A 25,112-nucleotide genomic window follows, 5' to 3' on the forward strand; every position below is an offset into this window, starting at 1 on the left:
AAAGGTGTTATTAGGAAGTGATGTAATCGTTTATATCACCATTTTATAGAGCCACTATAGGCCTGCACGGGAAGCATGGTCGCGCGATAGACGATAAAATAGCAGGCCATCCCTATCGCACTATTTGTAAGTGCGATAGGGATGGCCTGATATTTTATCGTCTATCGCGCGACCATGCTTCCCGTGCTGGTCTATAACAGGATCAAATATGACTACTATAGGTCTATATTATTGTATAATAGTGTTAGGAATCACTGCTATGCAATCAATTTGCGCTATTAAAGTTCCCGACAAGCCGCTATAGTTGTTGCGTTATACAGCTAAAAGGTGTTATTAGGAAGTGATGTAAACGTTTATATCACCATTTTATAGAGCCGCTATAGGCCTGGTCTATAACAGGATCAAATATGACTATTATAGAACAATATTACTGTATAATGGTGTTAGAAATCACTGTTATGCAATCAATTTGCGCTATTAAGGTTCCCGACAAGCCGCTATAGTTGTTGTGTTATACAGCTAAAAGGTGTTATTAGGAAGTGATGTAAACGTTTATATCACCATTTTATAGAGCCGTTATAGGCCTGGTCTCTAACAGGATCAAATAAGAACAATATTATTGTATAATAGTGTTAGGAATCACTGTTATGCTATCAATTTGCGCTATTAAGGTTACCAACAAGCCGCTTATAGTATTTTTAGTAGTTGTGTTTTAAGAGATTTAAAACCTAACTATACCACTATTTTTGGATATAGTGGTTTTGGAAAACACTGCTATAGTATTTAACACTGTATAGTAGTGATATGAATACCATTATAGAGCTATTTTGCTGTATAATGAAGTTTTCAGGATACGTTTATATAGCTTTGAAAAGGTTATAGTCGTTTTCAAATGCCTTTTATATCTCATCGCCGTATACGCCACAATGACTCTTTAAATATCACAGACCTGTTGAATAATGGTTTCGGTATCTCTTTTAAAACACAATAGCGTTATAGCTGAGTTTACTATATGTTTTATAAACCAAATCAGATATATAAGAGTAGAAAACGATTACTTTTAAATGACAATTTTGACCTTAAAAGGCTGCTTTAAGGTGTTTATACATCGTAATTATGAAATCAGGCCAAAGATGCGGTATCTGGTTCCGTACAGTGTTTTTCTAGAAATTAACTTTAAAAATACACATAGCGACCAATTGTAGTTTAGATTTTTCATACTAAAAAGAAAACAACATTTATTAATACTGTTTAAAAGATCTTTCTATAGTAAAACATTGAAAACAAGTATTGTTTTCTATATAAAGAACTTATAAGTTAAACTGGATCATAGTTAAATTCTCATGCAACCCTAATTGAATCCACGATGGCGGGCTTATGGCAGTGAATGCGTATGATAAGTGATATAGTCGAACTATAAAAGCGTATGTTTTACTTCTTGGATCCATAGTAGAAACTATGGTGCCAATAATTTTATTGTATTGAATTATATTTATTTATTTTATTCAAAACATGTATAAATCGAGGGCGCATTTAAAATACTCCATTAAACTAATATTCTTTTAACGGTAAAATTTCCATCGCATACCTTTTTGCAGTAATGATGATGATGATGATGATGATGATTCTAATGATGGAAGTATACGTAATCCAAATTATGTTAATTGACACTAAACTTCACAAGTTCACACGCCACTTTTCGTTAAGTTCCTCGTTTAGAACAGTTTTTGTTAAATATTACACACATTAAATTATTTTAGAAATTTCGCATTAAAAGGGACGGCAACTGCTATTATAGAACAAAATAACCTGTATAACGGAATCTCAAATGCTACTATAGCATAAATTGATACTATAATAGCGTTACTGTGTCCTCTATGTCAACAAATTAGCACAAGTCATCATTACATCACCATTATAGACCTTAAACGTCACGGATGATACTGCTATAGGCCTATTATATCACTAAATGGCTGCAAATTGCGCCAAATCGGCTCTACAGTACCAATATAGACTATTTATAGGACCATTTAGTGTGATTTAATTTGGTGTCCTCGACCACTATAGGACCAGAAATTGTTACTTGAGAGGAACTATAATAAGCACACAAAATTTCATCCCCATCGGTTCAGCCGTTTAGGAGGAGGAGGTAACTAACACACAAGCATGTCAATGATATTTAACAAATTCCTTATTCAATACAAATACTTCGATATATGTTTATAGAACTATATTAATAAAATATAAATATATTATACAATACCAAGAAAACATTTTTTCACGATTAAATTCAATTTATGACCCATTTTATTACAATATTTATTTATACCCACCCATTAGGGTAGAAAAGGTAAATATCGGGTAGATTGGGTAAATACCCGGTAAATACCCGATATCTACCCCGGGTATTTTCCCGCCGCCCATCTCTACACAAGACAAAGTCCATTAAGCAGTTAACTCAGGCGCCTGGAGAAAAATAGTTGCAATGTTGAGTGAAGAATTAAAATAAGCGTAAGTAATTGAAAGCATGTTATGTGTGGAAGGTAATTAATTAAAAATGCACTTTACCATAAAAATAGTGATATGGCAGCCTTTCATGTCCGCCACTCACTATTGATAAGACGTCAACTTAATTTTATGGAAAAAATGGTTATTTCACTTTTGTTTTAGTAGCTTGCTGTTATAACTTGTTTAATTGTGCATGTCCACAAAACCTTGGTGTATTTCTAGCTTTTAGTATTTAAATAAGATAGTCAATACCTATGTTACATTTATCTGTCCAAATATTGAGTAGGTCTATAAATAATGGCGTAGCAGACTTCACGAGTAACTTTACTTAGTAGAACGTTTAGTGGTAACGATAGTCATTAAGCCAAGTTGTTAAGTAAAATGAGCCAAATGTTTGGTGATGGTTATAATATGCATTATCATTATCACATTCTGCGACTTTATTTATAGCGCTGTATATTTTTTAGTTACTATGATTTTTGTGGTCCAGTTTTAGATTCCAGATTCGCAACTTCAGGTCCTTTCTCGTACCCACACTCAACGCGTTCCTCAACTATCTTACAATCCAGACCCATCTTGGTAACATGAACTGGAGCACTATCAGGTTTCTTCTGGTTCTTATTATATCCACAAAGCTTCCTACTTTCTATACTTTCACATTTATTAGCGTCGTAATCGTACGGACAACACTTTTTTGACGGATCAGTGCAGCACTTTCCTGGAGTATTGTCTTCCAGATTTCGAAGGATAGGTTTGTCTAGAGTTGTAGAGACATTTGAGGTAGAACTAATACTTGTAGAATTCAGGGTAACTGTGCTATTTTCTATGGGAACACTGTAGGTTATGGCCACGCTCATCTGAAAAGAAAAGAAAGTAATCCATATGTCCCACAAATGGTAGAACTATGCACTGAGAAGCATCAGGAACGTTCTGCCATAATGATTTAATGGAAAATCAATAAGTACATGTTTTGATACTTGATACTTACCATAAAAATACTGATGTATGACATGGTGATGTGGTTTTTATTCCATGTTTGTTAAAGTTTCATTTTAATTAAATCATTTTTATAGCTCAATGCTATAAATCCAGCAAACTGTATTTCAGTACGAATTAGCTGGGCATGCAATTTCGCAATCAACGTTGCTGACTAGTTAACTACGAATTAATAATATTAAAACATAATATTTATTGCGTAAGACATTTTTTTTTTTTATTCAAATTAGGCAAACTATAATACATACGAGTACAGCAACACATAAATAAAAAATTAGTCACATTTTTGGGAGCTTTTTAAAAATATTTTTGAACTAAACTTGATATTACTGTGGTAATTTTAATATACTGCATAACGACAAATAGGCAATAGGCTACTAGACATATCGAATTTGGCACAATAAATGAATGTCTTCTGTAGTATTTGACATTAAAAAAAAACAGTTATAGATTTTGATTTGATTTATAGATATATTAAAAGTGTATGATGACTACGTATTTTCGATTAAAACTGTGTGTAATTTTTTATTTATTTTGGCCACTGAAAACGCTGTCAGCGATGTATGTGACGTCATCGAATTCGAACCTTACTGCATGTCAAAACAATCACTGCATATTGAACTCTATGCCTTCATACTTAAAAAGTCAGAAAATGTTGTTTTCGAGTAGAATGACCTGATGCACAGATAATCTATAGATTAACATGACTGTGTTGTTTTCGCCTCATTACGTAAAAGTATACTTTAAAAATATTTTTTCTGTTTTTAAGTCATAATAAAATATGGTACCTAATATTTTATTTCGGTTAATTGGACAGTACTTAATCATATACGACGGACTTTACAAAAGGGTCAAGTAGCTTATAAAAACTCTACAAATTTTAGCAAGACGGAATCCTTGCAAAACTACCTTGAATTGCACACAAACAAGGAATGTGTTGGTTTGGTATTTAATAAAATAGGTACTTATTGTAGGAAATGGATTTTCAAATTAATTTAATTTTATATTTAGCAATAAGGTTAAGCATTCCAAAAAATAACTTACATAAATAAGTACAGCGTATTGCTGTAGGTACTTATTTATGACCGAGAATTTTTACGATGAATCAGTAATATTACTTATAAATACAGGTCCCAGAGGACTATCTAAGATATTGAGGAAATGTCACCAGCATCCTTGGTACCTACAATGCCTGAAGGGCCTATTTTACTCGTATACCGGGTGCCCGGTAATTAATGGACAACCTTTTAACCACCAAGAGGGCACCTTATACTGGTCCAGAAAATTGACTTTTAGGTTTAGTAAAAGTCGCCTGGTTTTCGAGATTTTCACACTTTTTAAAATTTTAATACTACCTAAAAATTTAAAAAGTGTAAAAATCTCGAAAACCAGGCGACTTTTACTAAACGTTAATGTCGGTTTTTTGGACCAGTATAAGGTGCCCTCTTGGTGGTTAAAAGGTTGTGCATTAATATCCATTGAAATTTTAAAAAGTGTGAAAATCTCGAAAACCAGGCGACTTTTACTAAACCTTAAAGTCGATTTTCTGGACCAGTATAAGGTGCCCTCTTGGTGGATAAAAGGTTGTCCATTAATTACCGGGCACCCTGTATATAAGCTAATATAGTTTATAAGTGTAGTCATAGTTTCTTATAATTATTATAATTAATATATCGATACATGTAATTATGCAACTTCTGAAGTAGAATGATATTAGACCCAGGGAAAAGGATATTAATTATCTAAGATGTTATTACATTTATATTATTGCCCTGTTGAAGCTTGCTTTCTATTCGTCACTAATATCAACCTGCCCACAAGGTTGCTCCGGTATGCAGGGACTATCGTAGATGATAACACATCTCTCCTCCACGGTCGCGCATGATGTAGCTTTCTTTGTGACAGTGAAATCCAACTTCCTGATCTTTGTGCTTTGTTCTGGAAACAATTACAAACAGGCTCTTAGAACAAATTAAGTATCTTCATAGAAAATATTTTGAAAATAATTTGTATTCCACACGCCTTCGGTAATTGTGTCATATACTTGAAATTTTCGACCCTTGCCACCGGGACCGAATGGCTGAGTGATTCAGGCATCCGTAGCTATCGAGGGACGCTGGTTTGAATACAGCTTTGAACACTTGGAGACCTTGATCATTTCTTTCAGTATATGTGTTTCATGATATTTATTTCAGTTTCTAGTTACAAACAGGTAAAATAAATAGGGCCCTTTGAAGTTTCGACCTAACAAGAAATGTAGTACATACTTTGCAAACTAGTGCGAAAAAAAAGCACCGTATATTATGTACTTACTGAAAAATACTTACCGTATTCAATGGTGGTGATAGGTTTTGGGGTGGTGGTACTAGTTGTGGTTGTTGTAGTAGTCGAGCTAGTGCTGGTGGTGGACGCTGTAGTTTTTATAGTCGTTACAGTAGTGGCTTCTGTTGTTGGTGTTGTTGTAGGCGTAGGTGTTGTTATAGGTTTTTTTGTTTTTGTAGGCGTTGCTGTTGTTGTTGTTGGCGTTGTTGTTGTTGTTGTAGGCAATGTTGTTGTTGTGCAATCATCCACTGTACTAGGTTCTTGGTTACAACAATCACAACAGTCTTGGTTATTTTGAGGATTATGTATTGGTTGAATGTTAGGTGTCGGATCAGTTGGTTTAGTTGTTGTTGATGTTGTAGGAATTTCTGTTGTTATACAATCAGCGGCTTTAGTAGTTTCTTTGTTACAACAATTACAACAGTCTTGGTTTTGGTTATTTTGTTTATGATTGTTATTTATTGGTGGGGGAGTATTGGTTTGAATATTTGGTATCCGATCAGTTATGTAAGGCCCGTTATATCCGCATTCGAGACGATCATCGTTTACCCGACAAGGAAGACCGTATATCGATACGTTTGTCTGTAATAAAATGGCTTTTAAGTATTAAATTAGGTGAAATAAAACAGAAGAAGATTGAAATAGCGTCAATTTTTAGTTGTCAGGGTGTGGCATTCAGTAGAAGGAAGCGCACGTTTCAACAACATAAATAGGCAGTAGAATATAATTTCATAAATAACACCATTATCATCCGGCGAATGAATTCAGTGGGCTCGTACTACCAACAATCTTACCATTTCATCTGATTTCTTCTGGTTTTTATTGTACCCACACAGCGTCCTGTTCTTAGCCGTCTCACATGCGTCATCATAGTCATAAGGGCAGCAGCTTGGCGACCCTGATTGGCAACAGGGAGCATTGTCGTTTCGTCGCTCGATTGGTTTGCTCGAAGTTACTTCCAGGGAGACATACTCGTATTCAATGGGGGCACTGTATGCTAGAGTTACGGTCATCTGGACATTTTGAAAGAATAACTGATTATTGTTTTTTTATCTTAATAAGAGAGCTGTCCCAACCCAAGTGACTTGCATTAAGCTAGTTTTGATAGAAAAATGTCTAGGCTACCAAAATCGTTCCTGACTCAGCTAAGCCTGACAATAAGTATTTATTTGGAAATAACCTACTTATAATTTTTCCCCTCACTAGCTCGGAAACACGTGTTTTGTCCTTTAATCCAGCGGGTAAAAACGCATTTTATCAACTAGTGGGTAAAGTAATTTGACCTTGAATAAAGTCAAATTAACTGCTTTAAAATTGATAAAAGTAGGTGAATCTAGTAATAAAGATGATTTACCACTTGTGGAACTACTGGAAGCAGTGATAAACGCATTTTTTGCGTTGTAGTTTCCTCGCTATAGTGAGGGGAAAAGTTTTGTGTTACACTCGGGTGCAAATGTATTTTACTTCTCGTGTGTTAAAAAACTCGCAAGTTCAGGATTCTATTCTCGAACCACTCGCTTCGCTCGTGGTTCAACTATAGAATCCTTTCACTTGCTCGTTTTTCAATTCCACACTCGGCGTTAAAATACAACTTTGCCCCCTTGTATAACAAATAACTATTATAAAAAAGTACATAGAAATAAAACATATGACTTACCATAACTATAGTGGCATAGCGGCTTTTCATGTCCCTTCTCGTCACGGTATATGGATATTTTAATTAACTTAGCAATCAGTACCAACCAATATCGATATAAATTAAAATATAAAATCCCGATTACCGTTTTACGAATATTACGTGTGCTACTCCTAACTGAGATCAATCTTATAATAGAATAGAATATTACGATTTTAAACAATTTGGATACTTGAACAACTGATCACAATACCGACACTTGATTTTCATTAGGTACCTACTTTTCAAACTCGATAGAAAATGTATAATGACACTTGTCATTCGAGTCGGGGTAAAAAATACTAGAATCAGACCCTTTAGCACAACCTGCCTTGTCGCGCGCGAGTCCATACATCAAGCGCGACTTCAAGTATGGACTCGCGCGCGACAAGCCAAGTTGTGCTAAGAGGTCCGATTGGCAAAGATTTTGTTAGCCACACTTGCTTATTTATGACCGTTATGGGTCATAACTCGGGGTAACTTGACATACGGTTATTAATTGAAATGTATTGTAACTTGAATTGTAATTTATTGTATTTATATAGTACATTTTTTTTATTAAAATAAATACAATTTGTAGGAATAGAGATACAAAGGCGAGCTTTTCCCTATAACGGATCTCTTCCAGCTAACCTATCTAATCCTTACCTCCTTCTTTACGAACTTCCTTACTTTTGGTACTTCCTTTACAAAAGGTACTTGTATTGTATCATTTTCCGAGCAACATAATGATAATAATGATAGAATACATATAGGTACATAATTTAATGATCCAACTATGGAAACCTAACCATATCAACAGGGAAGAAGTTTATCCACGTCTCCCAAAATTTTTCGCAAAAGCTCTTGACATGGTGTTTCGCTAGTTCTTGTTGCCCTTGGAACTATTATTTTAAACCGGATGGTATTATCTTTATTTAATAAGACTTTTTCTTCTTCTTCACTACTGAGCTCTTCCTCATCAGCTTCGTCGTCTGTTTGGGGGAAGTCTGGTTGGGCTGTGGGGGGTTCCTGGTTGTTTTGTGTGTCGTGGCCTGGCGGGTGATGAATACCTAGGTAAAGGTTTTTGTCATTATAGGTAATCCAAGATAAGTTTCCAACGATTTTCACAGCCTCGCCAGTGCAGATGTTATTTGATGATGTCATCGACCAATTCTCTTTATTTTCTCTCTTTTTTGTTATCTTAGTTTCGTGACGCATTGGTTTTACTGTAATGTCATGTAAACATGTTTTTACTAAAAACCAAGCACAATTTTTAAAATTTTGTAAAAACCGACCGATTTTCATGAAACATGGCTAAGAACACTCCCGACTAACTCAGCTTTCAAAAAAAAACTTAATCTAAATCGGTTCATCCGTTCGGGAGCTACGATGCCACAGACAGACACACACACAGACAGACAGACGGACAGACGGACAGACAGACAGACAGACAGACAGACACGTCAAACTTATAACACCCCATAGTTTTTGCGTCGGGTCGAAATAAACAATAATAATAATTTTAAACGTCAAACTAATGAAATTATGAAGTTTAATAGTTAACCCATGCAGAGGCGGGGTAGTTCAAATCTTTGCAGACTTATCGTGGCCGGATTCTATAAGTTGTACTTTTGGCTCTTGAAAAAAGTGTAAACAAACCCCTGTCAAATTTGACAGATCCAGGGGGAGTGAACTTTTTAAGGCCAGATTGAAAAACTATAGTCAGCAGGCCAGTGGCCGTATCATAGTCGTGTTTTTGTCACTCGTCATATAATGCGTCACTTACATACGTGACAGACAGACAAATGATAGACAGCCATCTTTCTTAGCCCTGCGATAAGTTGGCAACATATAATTTCATTTTCACGACACCAACTGTTAAAGATCAATTTTACTTTTCGAAAACGGATAGCAAAATTGCGCTCTTGTGGATAAAATGCTATTTTACTTACTAATAAACCTACGAATAATTAATTTGAATCATAATTATTGAATAGATTGCTGGATTTGATTTAGTTTGATTTTATAGTCAGTAAGTATTTTGTTCGTGTTGGGGTGGTGAAAAATTTTGTGTTTCACTCGGTGGCAAAGTTTGTTTAACCTACGTGCCTTGAAACCCTCGCAACGCTCAAGATTCCACTTTTTGAACCACTCGCTACGCTCGCGGTTCAATATTGGAATCTTTCGATTGCTTGGGTATCAATATTGGCACGTGCGGTTAAACAACGACTTTGCCCCCTTGTAAAACAAATAACTATTTGCACCGGCGATGCCTTCATAATCATTGCAATTGTTCTTGAACTAATTCTACCATGTTGGTAGTATGTACGGTTAAGTAGGTTAGAGTGGACAGGTATGTTGCACTAAAACACACATCAAATCAAATACAGAATCTGGGACATCAGTTAATAGGAATCGAAAGTCGAAACTGCTGTGATGCTCACCATTGTGATTCGTATCGTAGACTGGCGGTCGACGAATACCTAGGCAAAATCCAACATTATTGTTATTTATAATATTTATTTATTTATAGTAATGACAATTTCAAATCATTATAATGATACAATATACATTTTGAAAAATACAGAGCCAATTATAGGAACTCACAAGTAGAAATTGTGGTGGTATGGAAGGCATATAGTTGTTTTAACTTTGAGAAGCAGCGTGAGACACGTTATTATAATGTTATGTCAATTTACTCTAAAGAATAGACGCTGTGAACAATGTAAACAAACCTTGTCAAAATGAATTTTCATTCTAACTCATCAGATACTGGCTAAATCCATGTGTTATTTAATCAATTCATATTTATGTTATTAAAGTAATAAAATTGTGCTAGAATATTGATATTTTATAGAATGGGTTGTTTACATTGTTGACAATTTCTATTGACGGCGATTTTACCGTGTTTTTGGACTTTTTTGGTATTTATACACAGAATTAAGTACTTATAATTAAAAAATAACCTAATTTTTATAGGAAGAACACTAATGTTCCGATGCTCACCAATTGGTCCTTTGTGATGTGTGTCGTAAACTGCCGGTCGGCGGATACCTAGGTGATATAATCCAACATTTTGTCATCAAAAATAAAACAAAAAAAAATTTGGGGGAATGTAAAGGGGATCTTAAAATGGGTAGGTAAGTATTCATTTCGTAGAAAAGGAAGGTGTGACGGTATGTACCAATCAGCAGCGGCTGGTCCATATAGCCGATTCCGCAGGCTTGTCTCATACTTCTTAAATTTGATTACTATTTAAGTAGTAAAGTACCTAATGTTAGGTTAATATTAGGTTTTTTTTTGCTCAGTGTTGCCTATCAGAAATTTTCACCAGCCGCCACTTGTACCTATCTACATATATGTGTTTGAGACACCTCACATAGATCAACTTAGCCCCAAACTAAGCAAAGCTTGTACTATGGGTGCTAAGCGACGATATACATACTTAAATAGATAAATACATAGTTATATAAGAGAAAACATCCATGACTCAGGAACAAATATCTGTGCTCATCACACAAATAAACGCCCTTACCAGGATTCGAACTCAGGACCGAGGCTTAGCAGGCAGGGTCACCACTGACTGAGCCAGACCGGTCGTCAAACAGAGAGAAATAGAACATAAATCCCTTAGCAACTTAATATTTAATGAAGTTATATTTATGGCCTACACGTTGATTAATTGTCCGCGAAAGGCTAAAAATGTAAAAGATAAAGAACCGCTTACCTGCATACATTGATCTGCGATATCCACATTCGATTCTACCACTACGGCTCTGACACATGTTTGGTAAACCACTCTCAGACTGTCCACCATTCATAATCTCCCCCACTGAACAATATGTAGTACCAATCATTATAAACGTGGCTAAAAACGCAACGCTGTCCAGTGTCATTGGTTATACTATTCGCTTGTTTAGATTTATTCCTTTCAAAACATCAAATTCGAAGGTGCCATCCGACTTTAATTCCCTCCATTATTTTTGGTACTTGGATTTCCATAATATTTTGTCATGGTTTTGGCCTATTGCAGTTCTAACTCTAGCTTTAACTGAGTCACCAGGGTAAACAAATTCTTTATAAAGTGCTTTAGATTCTGATACCTACATTTTTTATGTTATATTATTATGTTGATAATTCTGTTCTATTTCAATTTTCTGCTAACGTTACTGCAGTCAGTGACGTAAGACAATCAAAGCCTATGACGACTTATACTGTTATCGTTGTAGGCAGGTAAATAATTATCTCGTTAAGCAAAAGTAATAAAAATTCTAGTACTTATTGGCACATGCGTAGTCATTCTTATTTCATTATGTTCCTGTACAGTCTAAATTGTTAAATTAAAAGATGAAAAGTATTTGGAAACATCTAAGTCAATTTGGATTTATGCAATTTTAAGCCTCTTTTCTTAACTTATTATTTTAAGTATGATGGATTTTTGACTTAAAGCTTGTAATTCCAAAAGGAAGTCCCTTTATCGAAACTACAAGTTTAAGATGATTTTATTCAATGGAGAGGATGCAAAGTTTATAAAGAAGGCCCTAATGAGTCTCCCAGAAGCCAAGAAAAATATTACGTCGTTCAATGTTATATCAATATCACAACATTAAAATGTGAAGCTGACGCGTAGTAAATTAATTAAGAATCATAATTTAACTACAGGTTAAAGATATTTGAGACGAATAAAAAATAAGACAGGATAGCTAATAAACAAGTACTTACTTATTAAAATACCAAAATAACAGAATGATAGGAAATCACGAGAAGCAAGCAGTATATTATGCAACAGTTCTATGTTTCATCATCATCATCATCATCATATCAGCCCTTTATCGCCCACTGCTGAGCAGTTGTGGCCCGCAATTTTCCGGATGTCGTCCACCCAACGAGCCAACGGATGCCAAGCGCTTCTTACATCTGTGAGCGGCCACCATTCTGTTAACACAAGTTCTATGTTTGCTGGTGCCTTAGAATTTTACATTTTACTATTACAAAAACTTCATTAGTCCGAATGAGATTTGACACGAGAGCATTATTAATCGTCTTTTACATGATTTTTACATATCGTTCTGTGGAAGGAGGGGACAATAAGAATGGAGGACAATCTGAGAATATTTTGCCAAACTTGTGTCAACGCCGTGGAGGCAGAATCGAATGTGGATATCGGAGGTCTATGTATGATGGTAAGCGTTTTATTACCGTTTTATTTACTGTATACTGTATATTATAAGTACATATTATAACACTAAATACATCACAGACAGCTAAAAATGAGATGTGAAATGTAGCGGAAGTGAAGAGTTCCGTTCCGATCATCATCAGCATCTCTTCTCTTCTGTAGTAGTGCAACCCACGTGACAGAACCATATTGCATTTCGATTGCCACGTAACGTTAAAGATTGTCACTTTCTGCTTTATAGCTTTTTTGCTTTTTGCCTTATGGCCGTTTTCGCATTATCTGATCCGATATCGGATGTCGTAAGGATTTCAATGGATAAAATTCCAGATAGTGCCTGTAATGTATAGGATGTCGGTCCGACATCCGATATCGTTTCGGATAATGTGAAAACGCATTAAGGCCGACCTAAAAATGAACATTACCGTGTTGGATCCCCAGGTATTCGCCGACCGCCAGTCTACGACAAAAAATACATGAGGCCAAACAAAATATATGCAACTAGCCACCGCACTAACGTGACCAAGCTAGACCACCAGCTGGACAGTGACAGCGAAGAACAAGAAATACTTTTAAACAGCCAGACTTCCTCTCGTGTGATAGTGCAACAGACTGTAAAACCAAAATCCCCCAAATGCGTAGAGCTTTTACGAAAAATTTTGGGGGGATTAGATAAACTACTTCCTGCTAATTAGTATGGTTTTTCTTGATCCCATTAAACGTTAGACCTACCTACAAGTGTTATGTTTGATTAGCTGACTTTCGAATGGTCGAATTTATGGCGACATCTTGCTTAGCTACATTTAGCCAGTAGGGTCCTTGTAAGTTTTTATTGCCTAAAGGCAATGGGTATAGGACCTTATGGAATCATGTCAAACATTAGGTAATCGTAGTAGTAGTAGTCGTAGTGTTGGAAGTCATTTTAGGAGTCTCAAAGAGGGCAGCACCAGTCATGCATTTCAACTAATGGCCCATTATTTTCTAACACAAATAGATGTCATTCCTATAAATTCAAAAATTACTAAGTACAAGCCTTCCATCAGTGGGAACTAGATTCGAACCAGCGTATTTGAGTGACGGAGTTAACCTAGAGGTTTTTATTCATATCGAGAATATTTTTTTAGTTGAACTTGTTCTTGTGGGCTAAAACGCCAACTCACTGAGTCCCACAAAATCGAACATGAGGGTCGTGGAAAAACTAGACTGCGTTAGCGAGATGATTTTGACGACTTTGATAAGGACTGGTACTGGTGGGAAATGGGTCAAGACCGGGATACGTGGGGGGCCTTTGCGCCTTGGGACTCTTTTTTCACTTAAGTGTTTTGCTAAGAAATAAAGTACTTGCACATGCTCTATACTTTAATCGTGTTACAAACTATCTTCCTCCGTATCTGCACGCAGCTTGGCAGAGTTGTTTTCGTTCTTGGGCGCGCATGCATCGTATATACAAGTCTCTGCTTTTTATCGTCGTAGTCTTGATCGTCGATTGTTTGATCCGTGATATCTTTATCATCCGCACTATCTTGGGCAGGAGTTTCTGTTCTGTCGTACACGGGGGGTCGACGGATACCTACAAAAGGTGCGGAAATATGAAGTGAATTTTTCACCATAACAATTTTTCAGATACTTTGACATTATTCAAAATTTTAGGCAAATTCTACGCTGTAGGTACATTATAATTTATGTTATTAAGATCGCGTCTTTTGAGTCTTTAGGGTTTCAAGGCAGCATCAATGTATAAACAAAGATTGCTTTGATTGAAATACAAATATTTCACCAGTCCATCGCAAGGATACAACTACTTAACAATAAATGTTAAAAAACAAATCCAAATTGACGCTATTAAACAATTATGATTCCAAACCATCACATTAAATTCGATTCTACCTCTAACATGAGAAAACAACAAAAAATCTGCCTCATAAGTATTAATTTGCCAATCCTGTAGATAAAATGAAAGGTTTAAAAGACAAGATGAAGAAACACATTACCTTCATAGGGTGCATCTATGTACCCACATTCGAGTCGTCCCCGACGAAATATACAACCGTTGCCCGCATTGAAGGTCAGTTCCGCGGGGTTCGCCTCCGGACCCCCACTGTTCAAATCATACCCACACACCTTCCTGTCATTCACGAAAATACACTTTTCGCTGTCGAAATCGTAAGGGCAACACCTCTTTCGTGGCCGGATGGTTGTCTCACTTTTTAACTGTGCTAACCTATTAAGCGTCAAGTAATTGACACCTCCTTTATCATTATTCCCACGATTTTTGTTATTTCCTTGATTATTGTTCCGATTATTTCCAACATTGTTTGTATTTTTATTATTTTTTACAACTATTCTACCGGAGTCGTCAGTGTATGAGCTAGGTCTTCGAGAGATGCATTTTCTTTGAGGGGCGCTGTATGTTAGTGCTACGCTCATCTAAAATACAATTTGTTAAATTTTACCATTATCACTATTTTCTTTAAATAAATTAAATTTATATTAAATCTAACAATTTATACTAAGTGATACGTACACTCACCATAAATACACTGAAATGACTGCCATTCATATCTCAATATTTGTTTTGCATTTAAAAATAATAATTTTGTAAATTGTTTGGTATATTACATAAACATGCGTTCATACCTGCTTCTTATCATTATTTTGATTGCATTTTCATGTCAATATCAATTAAAATTATCAAGTTAACCAGAGATTAGTACAATCAACAGAAAACTTAAAGTAAATTATAGATAACATTAAATTATCCACAGGTATTACGGTCTCTGATCGGTAAAAGCCAAAAAAAGCAAAATTTTGACTGTAAAAATAGTATTAAGGTGCATTCGGGTAATTCCGAAAGTCGCACAAAACCACCATTATTTCCATCATATCAAGATTCCCCTTTCGCAATTACCAGAGCATTTCTATCATTCGGAATTACCTAATGTATATGTTTTCTTAATCAGGGTAGGCACAGGACATACAACTGCTCAAATTCCAGTGCCACTTTGCAATGAAGGGGTTGAAAGAAATTATATTGTAGTTGCAAATTTGATCTGAATTTATTATGGATTCTGATGGCATAGGCCGTTTCTGATTGCAAACTTTAGTGTTATTGCATTAAGTTTTAAAACTTTTCTTCGCATTGTTGAAATTGCTATTTAAAAACTCACAGGCATTTGATTTCTGTGAGTGCGTGTCTTGTAAGACTCCTAATGAGTTACAATTATAAATATTATAATAATTGTAAATGGTAAAGTGAAACCATTCGCTTTGACTTAAACGGCAGATGTCTTACCTGTTAGACAATGAAACAAGAATAAGATTATTTTAACGAAATAAAAATAATGTTTCTGACATGGAAGGACTTTATTACAACATTTGACAGGATATGGGAAAAATATATAACAAAACTTGCCTTGTCACTACGTTTGATTTGTTTCACTCTTTTTTCGATTCTGTTTTCTCTTTTGACTATTTATTTTTGTCTCCGTCATCGCCAACTTCTTTCTTGTCCTTTTCCTTATATTTATAAAATACCCTATGATAAATATATGGGTACGGGTTAGGATATCTAAAGCTGAACAGTACCACCCTTGGTAAGGGGTCAGCGGAGGAAATCCCCCCGGCTGGTCCCTTTAAAAAAAAAGTTTTACTTTCTGTGGCACTTTTATATGTTTTTTGATACTCCCCTGTTCTCTTGAACCAATATCTATCAGTATTGATACGAGCATTTTTATTGCGGCTAAATAAGAATAATTTGAACTTTTCCAATAATCTATCCAAAGGTGCGAAGAGTTTTACCCTGAGTGTTGCTAGTTGTGCTAATTTATTATCATATACTATAGGAGTATGGGTTCTTTCCTTCGAGTCCAAAAAGTATGTTTGTTCCTTTCCTGAACTTTCAAGTTTTTGTGGATTGATAATATTGAAGTTAGATCTTGTCCTTTCTAAATTCCGATTTTTCAATTTATTTAAAAGATTACTGTCACTTTTACTTGTTTGAGGTATGTAAGTACTTGTAATTACTTTCCCTTTGTTCTTTCTGAGACCTAATTCCCGAACAAATTCATTTGGCTGAAAGCGGAACGATGAATGAAAATTCTTCTTCATTTTGAAGGTTTTGCAAGTTACTGAGCAAGATAAAAGTTAATTATTCTCTGGATTAAATTGTTACTTCTGGTTCATACTTGATCATGGGTATGAATTTTTTTCTGAAAGCTGTATTTTATATTTTAAGGTATGGCATAGTACTTGTACCGTACATTTTGCATTCGTCCTGTTTATCCATGGTGTTGCTGATTATTATTTACGAATTATATGTTGCAATATTGGTTAGATGCATCAATGAAATTTAAACCATTCTTTTCTTTAAGTGGGCAGCGCTTTTCATAATTTCAGAGAAAGTATCTCGACGGGGACTTTGGTGGAAGGCATTTTATTGTAACACGTTTTTTATTGATAAACTTATATGTAAAAACTACATTTTTCCTAATTCTGATTTGCTTTAAACAAATCTCAGACACATCTTGGCAAGCATTGTCATTGTGACGTAATGTTATTTATATAAAAAAAGTTTCTTTGCGACCTACAGATACTAACTTCTTTGGTACTAATCCAATAAAACTGTAGGCGTAATGTTCATTCTGTGTGTAAGATTTTAAATGCATAATAACCTAACTTAACCCACTTTCTTAGCAACAGTTTTGTGTGCGGGTCGCAGTTCTAACCTAACCTAAACCTACTTTCTTAGCAACAGTTTTGTGTGGGGGTCGCAGTTCTAACCTAACCTAAACCTACTCTCTTAGCAACAGTTTTGTATGGGGGTTGCAGTTCTAACCTAACCTAAACCTACTTTCTTAGCAACAGTTTTGTGTGGGGGTCGCAGTTCTAACCTAACCTAAACCTACTTTCTTAGCAACAGTTTTGTGTGGGGTCGCAGTTCTAACCTAACCTAAACCTACTTTCTTAGCAACAGTTTTGTGTGGGGGTTGCAGTTCTAACCTAACCTAAACCTACTTTCTTAGCAACAGTTTTGTGTGGGGGTCGCAGTTCTAACCTAACCTAAACCTACTCTCTTAGCAACAGTTTTGTATGGGGGTCGCAGTTCTAACCTAACCTAAACCTACTTTCTTAGCAACAGTTTTATGTGGGGGTCGCAGTTCTAACCTAACCTAAACCTACTTTCTTAGCAACAGTTTTGTTTGGGGGTCGCAGTTCTAACCTAACCTAAACCTACTTTCTTAGTAACAGTTTTGTGTGGGGGTCGCAGTTCTAACCTAACCTAAACCTACTTTCTTAGCAACAGTTAAATGTTATATATAGAGAACGGTATGGTGTATAAACTGATATTAAGCTAATATTATAATCGTTATATTAAGTAATCTTATTTATGGTGGACGGTATACTTAGTGTATGATATCTAAACTGAAATTAGCTAATTTAAATATTATATTAAGAAATGTTATGCATGGTGAACGGTATCCGTTGTGTATGGTATATAAACTGAAATTAAGTAACGTAAACGTTATACTAAAAAACGTTATGTGAAACTAATATTATGGCAATTCAGCGTTATTTCTTACAAAAGTATTGATGTTGGTGTTATATCTAACGTTCATTATTGCTGCTGAACGTTAGTAACATGAAATTATATATATTAACGTTATATCTCGTGGGACGCACCCGACTTTTTGGTGTTTTGACACTTTTGACTAAATAATAAGTAAAATGGTGCCGCTATAATCCAACTTACTTACTTACTAATTAATAAATGGGAAAGTGTGTGTGTCTGTTTGTTTGTCCGTCTTTCACGGCAAAACGGAGCGACGAATTGACGTGATTTTTTAAGTGGAGGTAGTTGAATGGATGGAGAGTGACATAGGCTACTTTTTGTCTCTTTCTAAAGCGAGCGAATCCGCGGGCAAAAGCTAGTCTGTCATATTTCTGCGGAGTTTCTGTAAGTCACTTTTATCAATTATTGCATCCACCACATTCTTCAACGTTGATTTGTTTCGCATTAAGGAGGCGTGTACTTTTGATGATAATCTAACATGGATGGAGCTGACAGGCGAGTAGTTTATGATAAGATTTTGCATTCAGTCGATGAGCCGATTTATTTTAAAAGAATAAAATTAATCTTAAAAGCGAACATTTTGATCAGACTTATTTCAAAAATAACAATGATAGAGCGATTGCGGGTAAGTTTTAAGCTATCTTGTTAATTCCAACCTATGTCCTACAGTAACACAGAGAATTTGGATTGCCCGGCTGTGTTTTAGATCGATATATATTTTCTAATTGCAGCCATCATTACTCTTGACCTGCATACTTTTAACTATACGAGAATTACCCTGCACTGTACTTGAAGTAGCTTCAACTTCTAACCCTGCTTCTGACACAATCTTTCTTCAAAGTCATAAATTCGGAATATCCATTACAAATTCTACCAACAAACTCGATACTATAATGCAGAACACCAAGAGTGGTACTTCTGTATTACTATCAAATACTGAATCAACTATCAAAAATATGCAAGCATTTCAATATGTAAACAATTCCAAGTCAAGAAGAAACGATAACACTACGGAGCATATGGACGTAACACAATCTGGAAAACCAAAATTATTTTACAAAACCAAGTCCCCTGGAAAAAGAATACGATACCGTCGTGCTAGAGATAAAGAACCTCCAAGTCAGTCAGAGCTTCAACCGGAGGGCTACGTTTATGACCTTAATCGTTGTCAATATGTAGACGATCGAGTTTTGTGTGGCTATGATAAAAACCCAGATGAACCCAGGAAAAAAGAAGTCATTGATTTAGATGATCTTTGCAGATCTCATGGAGACAGAATAGAATGTGGCTATGTGACTGGTCCTTACCCTGATCCATATAATCCAGACCCGGAAAAGGATAAGATTGCTAAGATAGTTTTATCGAATTATTTTAGTAATATAGCGCGATCTGGTGGTAATCTTGATTTAAATGATACAAATGACTACAGCGAAGCACTGAGAATGGGAAGTGGTCCAAACTCATTACAAAACGAAATAGTAAAATTGAGAGTTGAAATTTCAAAACTTGTGGCTGCACTTCCAGGAAATACTGGAATTCCTTCTGTATCCAATAGAGTTCTTAATACCACTCCTTATACCATTCCTATGTCTACAAATACTGATGCTTCTACTAAAGAAACGACCAAATTACTTCCAGAACAATATTTAGATCTATCGAAAATACTAAATTTACGTAGTGGGACTACTTCAAAATTAACTCTTTCACATCTTATGTTTGGCACTGAGGTTACAACTCCTAAGTATGTTAAAAAAGAGAGCGAGACAAAATGTGTCGAGAAAGGCGGGCGTATATTTTGTCCTACAGGTGATACAATCCCAAAGCCTTTTGAGAAAAAGGGAGAGAAAAAATGTGTAGAGAAAAATGGAAAAATATACTGTCGTACAATATTAATATAATGAAAATGTATTGTAGAAGTAAAAGTATTTTAGTTTGTAGGCAAGTATTAGCCCAAATGAAATATGTACAGTGAGCTGCAAAATTACTTGGATAATTTATGATATTTTTTTGATAAATTCGTCATGCACCTCTGCAGCTCGCTGTACCTACTTTATTCGTACTTATGTCTGTAGGTACTTAGATTGATAATTCAGCTACTTTAAAACTACTTACATTAACAAAATGTACGATTTGCTTACTCTACACAACTTTTAAACACGCCAAATAAATTAAAAAATCATAGTCATACGTCTCATAAAATGTTAATGCTTATATCGGTAAGTTGACTCCGTAAGTCCATATTTAAACAAACAATAATTTCAATACAATCATATTATTATTTAAAAAAAAATCTAAATTGTATTACAATTAATCGCATTGGCAACGCCTATTCTAACATCAGTCATCCAACAAAAGCAAGTACCTAGGCAAAGGGAAACGAATTGTCTTGGTAAGTATGTTCAGATGTATAGATATCGAGACTAATTACAAAACGTAATTTCTATTACAGATTAGTTTACTATTACTATGTTTCTCTGACACTGTGAATGTAATCAATGGAGTACCAGTACCTACCAATAGTGCCTCAGATGCCGACGTTGCTACGTCAGTTACCACCACTGCAACTGACACTACTGCAATTACCACTACTACAGTAGAAGTAGATACACATACAACATCGAAAAGTTGTAAAACAAGAAGCCAAAGGCCTACAGTAAAATTGGAAAATTGTGTGGAAATTGGAGATAGAATCGTTTGTTACGATTTCTAACCTACATTTTAACCTAATGAATATGGCTCCTCAAAACCTTTATAGTGACTTAACTTCCAAAACAAGATCATGCAATCAAAGCAAGAGGTGACCGAACCAACGAAGTGTTTGATATTTAGTTTTGCTGATGATTTTGGGTTCACCGACTATTATTCAATTACGGTTTAAGGCATAATTGGGAACATTAAAATAGTTATTTGTTATACAAGGGTGCAAAGTTGTATTTTAACGCCGAGTGTGAAATTGAAAAACGAGCAAGTGAAAGGATTCCATAGTTGAACCACGAGCGAAGCGAGTGGTTCGAGAATAGAATCCTGAACTTGCGAGTTTTTAACACACGATAAGTAAAATACATTTGCACCCGAGTGTAACACAAAACTTTTCCCCTCACTATAGCGAGGAAAGTAAAACGCAAAAAAAACGTGTTTATCACTGCTTTCAGTAGTTCCACAGGTGGTAAAACATCGTCATCACTAGATTCACTAATTTTTATCAATTTTAAAGCATTAAAAATGTCTATATTCGAGGTCAAATTACTTTATCCACTAGTGGATAAAATGCGTTTTTACCCGCTGGTATTGAAGGACAAAACACGTGTTTCCGAGCTAGTGAGGGGAAAATATGTTTTCTTTTAATTGAAACATCGAGATTCATAAATACGAGAAATATCGTAAAACAAATTTGTTAACATCCATACTAATATTGTGAAATGAAATAAAACCATGGAAACGGATTAAATCGCGTATAATGAATTTACAGTTCATCCCGACGTTTCGAACACTACAGCATTCGTGGTCAACGGGGTGATTTTTGCACATTGTAATTTTTCCTTAGTCACCCGTTGACCACGAAAGCTGTAAATTGTTCGAAACATCGGGATGAATTGTAAATTCATTATACGCGATTTAAATAAATAAATAAATATTGGGGACACTTTACACAGATCAACTTAGCCCCAAACTAAGCAAATCTTGTACTATGGGTGCTAGGCAACGATATACATACTTAAATAGATAAATACATAGGTACTTATATACATAGAAAACAAAACATCCATGACTCAGGAACAAATATCAGTGCTCATCACACAAATAAATGCCCTTACCGGGATTCGAACCCAGGACCGCGGCTTAGCAGGCAGGGTCACTACCGACTGAGCCAAACCGGCCCATAATAATCCATTTAATCCGTCCATTTAATGCGTTTCCATAGTTTTATTTTATCCATACTAATATTATAAATGGGAAAGTGTGTGTGTCTGTATGTTTGTCCGTCTGTCGCGGCAAAACGGAACGACGAATTGGCGTGATTTTTAAGTGGAGATAGTTGAAAGGATGGAGAGTGAGATAGGTTACATTTTGTCTCTTTGTAACGCGAGCGAAGCCGCGGGCCAAATCTAGTACTATATAAATTTAGGTAAAAAACATTTATAAAGTTGCATTTACTGCACCTAAATGTGAGATTTTGTAAAAGAATGTAACATTTTAATTATATTTAAAATCGAAGGGTAAAGGTTGAATGTAACAGTAAAACACCACATAAAACTGTTATCGCTATTTCTTGTCACGTAAGTTTGAGTATACTATGTAACGACTGTTGAACAATGTCTAACGATAGATGCTGGCCATTGATTGGTTGTTTATAGCATTTTATTTGAAAATGTGCGCTTCACTCCTCCAAGATGTTTATGTATGTAAATTAACACCTACTTATACAGAGTGAAATAAAAAGGACCGTTCGAACTTTGCATAGTGAACAACTGACTTTTGAGGTCATAATGAACAACTTTTATTATGGGACCAATGCTGAAATCGCGAAAAAAAACTTGGCTGTTCCATAGAATTGAGCGGCATTATGAGAATCGAAATGTATGAAACACCCAAATTTTTTTTCGTGATTTTGTCATTGGTCCCATAATAAAAGTTATTCATTATGACCTCAAAAGTCACTATGCAAAGTTTGAACGGTCCTTTTTCTATCACCGTGTATTAATGTTTAATGAATTCATGAAAATATAAAAAATATAATGTGGCTACATTGCCGCTGCACGCGTGCACTGGCCGCTGCGAAAAAAAAACTGATCGTACACTGCTTGTAAACAACACTTGTAGTTGAATGGTAAATAAACTGGTAAATATTTCCATTGCAGAAGTTACTACTTTCAATTCAACTACTTTTAATCATAAATGGAGGACAATGTGCACCTAGACTTGGAGGTATACTTTTCGAACAGTTATTTCTTGAAACTTTTATGGACGACGAAAATAATACTAATGGTAACTACAAAAGAGAACTTAATGTACGAGTACCAGTTTACCGAACAAACATTAAAAATAGTACATCGCTATATGCCAAATTAACTAGTAATTCAATGAATAACTCAGAAATTTCAAGATGGAGGCACAATAATATAAAATTAAAGCTTCTTGATAATAATGTTAATACTATTTCTAATAATTCTCTTTTCAATAATTCTAATGGAATCATAAATAATAATCTTACTACAAGTTTTCCGTCGACATTTGCGTCTACGGTACCCTTCACTACTATCAAAATAAACACAACGTATTATTCACCTAAAAAACAGTACTAAGGGTAAAACTAAAAAGCATTTGGAAAAAGAAAAGGTAACATGGGATCTACCAGTAAACAAAACAACAGTGAAAACTAGTGTAGGCCAGAAAAGTTCAGTTACGCCGAAAAGTCGTCGATATGGCGCTATGCTACAATCTAATGGTTATGCATTTAATGATAATAATTGTCAAATGAGAGGTGATCGAGTTCTATGTGGCTATAACAATGAAGGATTAGAAACTATTGAGCCCGAACCAGCAAACAAGGATTGCATTCCCCGTGGGGACAGGATCGAATGTGGCTATGTCAATCGCAGGACTGATAACAGGCGCAATAATAAAGACATTAAAGTCGTAGAAGCTGGATCTACAATTCAAAACGTGACTGACTATATAACAACAGATGCTATTGAAATTGTTGTCCCTTCCTATACAAATGCCACAAATAAAACTACTAACACCCTTCCTCCACTCAACAATACTGAAGTTAATACTCGTTCTGGTGTTAGTAGCATTGAAGATCAACCAGAGCTATCAAAAATTGATACAGAAGAATTACTAGAAGATGTCGAAAAAAGCATTGCTCTCATTATTACAAACGCAAGTATTAGCACTACTTCTGTAACAACTACTCCCAGGGTTTTCACTGATACCTCTACTATGACAAATACACCTTCTTCTACGACGATTAGAGAAACACAAACAAAATTTGACAGCTTGAAAATTTTCGAACTTATTGACCGTGTTGAAAAAATATTATCCTCAGCTGGTGCTATTACAACTTCCAAAACTAATAATGCTAGCAATAAATCTTTTACTCCAATGTCTACCTTAAAAGAGCCTACAAACGTTTTCAATATGACAGGCAGAAAATCTAACGAAAACTCTTCGACCCGTACCGCTGATTTTACTATTAATACTAGTGTTTCAACATCTGCTACAACTAATACTAATATAACTTCACCGAGTACTAAATCTACTAGTATTACTACTACTTCTACTACTAGTACTACTTCTACTTCAACAACAACTAGTGCAACAACAACAACAACAACTACAACAACAACTCCTATCCCATATATCGACGATGCCGAATATTGCGTCGAGAAAGATGGCCGGATCGTGTGTTATGACAACCCACAAGAAGTTTACGATATCGACGATGATTTTTTAGAAAAATAAGTTAAAACACTTCAGATTTTATTGAAGTGTTGTGCTTAATGCGATCTGAATCTGCCTGACGACTGATTTTACATATTTACCCAAGAAGTGTGATTTATACTGTATATCAAATAAGAAAAAGTGTATTGCATCTTCAAATATCAGTTGGTAATGAATGCCTATAGACCGTAGGTACTTAAAAATGTTTTTTTTCTACCTAATACTTATATATACTCTCGCGTAGAATGTATTTAGGATAATATGTTTGCTGCCTTTTATTTATTTATTAAGTTAGTATACGTAGTTTTTAGTTAGTTAGTAGGCCACATTAACGGCCAAAATGATTGTAATAGTCATATTATATACTTAAGTAAATTAAATGTCCAAATGCACAATATAAATCCTACATGTTTCTGTTACCAAGTAAATAAACGTTTGGA

The 25,112-nt window shown here is 35.1% G+C and overlaps 6 protein-coding genes and 1 long non-coding RNA gene across 7 annotated transcripts in view; 4 read left to right on the forward strand and 3 right to left on the reverse strand.

The window, feature by feature from the left end:
- LOC125234508 overlaps positions 1-25,112 on the forward strand; it is an 81,054-nt gene that overhangs the window by 25,141 nt on the left and 30,801 nt on the right. The gene's annotated exons all lie outside the window — the stretch shown is intronic.
- LOC125234510 lies at positions 2,939-3,581 on the reverse strand. The gene is made up of 2 exons (XM_048140775.1): positions 3,497-3,581; positions 2,939-3,365 (listed from the first exon to the last, which is right to left on the reverse strand). Exons 1-2 carry the CDS (start codon positions 3,518-3,520, stop codon positions 2,979-2,981), a joined length of 411 nt encoding a protein of 136 aa, XP_047996732.1. The 5' UTR covers positions 3,521-3,581; the 3' UTR covers positions 2,939-2,978.
- LOC125234507 (salivary glue protein Sgs-3-like) lies at positions 5,250-7,609 on the reverse strand. The gene is made up of 4 exons (XM_048140772.1): positions 7,484-7,609; positions 6,621-6,839; positions 5,832-6,408; positions 5,250-5,442 (listed from the first exon to the last, which is right to left on the reverse strand). The coding sequence occupies exons 1-4, from the start codon at positions 7,511-7,513 to the stop codon at positions 5,294-5,296; spliced, it is 975 nt and encodes a 324-aa protein (XP_047996729.1). The 5' UTR covers positions 7,514-7,609; the 3' UTR covers positions 5,250-5,293.
- LOC125234512 lies at positions 8,273-11,567 on the reverse strand. Its single transcript, XM_048140777.1, has 4 exons — positions 11,211-11,567; positions 10,490-10,537; positions 9,928-9,966; positions 8,273-8,553 (listed from the first exon to the last, which is right to left on the reverse strand). The coding sequence occupies exons 1-4, from the start codon at positions 11,298-11,300 to the stop codon at positions 8,419-8,421; spliced, it is 312 nt and encodes a 103-aa protein (XP_047996734.1). The 5' UTR covers positions 11,301-11,567; the 3' UTR covers positions 8,273-8,418.
- Positions 12,434-13,345, forward strand: LOC125234514. The gene is made up of 2 exons (XR_007178009.1): positions 12,434-12,666; positions 13,101-13,345. It is a non-coding gene; the product is annotated as an uncharacterized LOC125234514 (long non-coding RNA).
- On the forward strand, positions 18,744-20,480 carry LOC125234504. The gene is made up of 2 exons (XM_048140769.1): positions 18,744-18,853; positions 18,960-20,480. The coding sequence occupies exons 1-2, from the start codon at positions 18,836-18,838 to the stop codon at positions 20,124-20,126; spliced, it is 1,185 nt and encodes a 394-aa protein (XP_047996726.1). The 5' UTR covers positions 18,744-18,835; the 3' UTR covers positions 20,127-20,480.
- LOC125234506 (cell wall protein DAN4-like) lies at positions 21,991-24,870 on the forward strand. Its single transcript, XM_048140771.1, has 2 exons — positions 21,991-22,627; positions 23,088-24,870. Exon 2 carries the CDS (start codon positions 23,659-23,661, stop codon positions 24,691-24,693), a length of 1,035 nt encoding a protein of 344 aa, XP_047996728.1. The 5' UTR covers positions 21,991-22,627; positions 23,088-23,658; the 3' UTR covers positions 24,694-24,870.

This window comes from Leguminivora glycinivorella, chromosome 16 (assembly GCF_023078275.1).
Source record: "Leguminivora glycinivorella isolate SPB_JAAS2020 chromosome 16, LegGlyc_1.1, whole genome shotgun sequence".
NCBI classification, from domain to species: domain Eukaryota; kingdom Metazoa; phylum Arthropoda; class Insecta; order Lepidoptera; family Tortricidae; genus Leguminivora; species Leguminivora glycinivorella.

Bases quoted from the DNA above. Each gene is read 5' to 3' on its own strand.
- LOC125234510 (XM_048140775.1), bottom strand. From the start codon at position 3,520: ATGTCATACATCAGTATTTTTATG. The intron at 3,366-3,496 runs GTAAGTATCAAG...TTTTCTTTTCAG, and splicing joins CATACATCAGTATTTTTATG to ATGAGCGTGGCCATAACCTA.
- LOC125234506 (XM_048140771.1), top strand. From the start codon at position 23,659: ATGCTACAATCTAATGGTTATGCATTTAATGATAATAATTGTCAAATG.
- LOC125234507 (XM_048140772.1), bottom strand. From the start codon at position 7,513: ATGAAAAGCCGCTATGCCACTATAGTTATG. The intron at 6,840-7,483 runs GTAAGTCATATG...CAAAATGTCCAG, and splicing joins GCTATGCCACTATAGTTATG to ATGACCGTAACTCTAGCATA. The intron at 6,409-6,620 runs GTAAGATTGTTG...ATTTTATTACAG, and splicing joins AGAAGAAATCAGATGAAATG to ACAAACGTATCGATATACGG.
- LOC125234512 (XM_048140777.1), bottom strand. From the start codon at position 11,300: ATGGTGGACAGTCTGAGAGTGGTTTACCAAACATGTGTCAGAGCCGTA. The intron at 9,967-10,489 runs GTGAGCATCGGA...GATTTTGCCTAG, and splicing joins ACATCACAAAGGACCAATTG to GTATTCGTCGACCGCCAGTC. The intron at 8,554-9,927 runs GTGAGCATCACA...ACCTTTACCTAG, and splicing joins CTACGATACGAATCACAATG to GTATTCATCACCCGCCAGGC.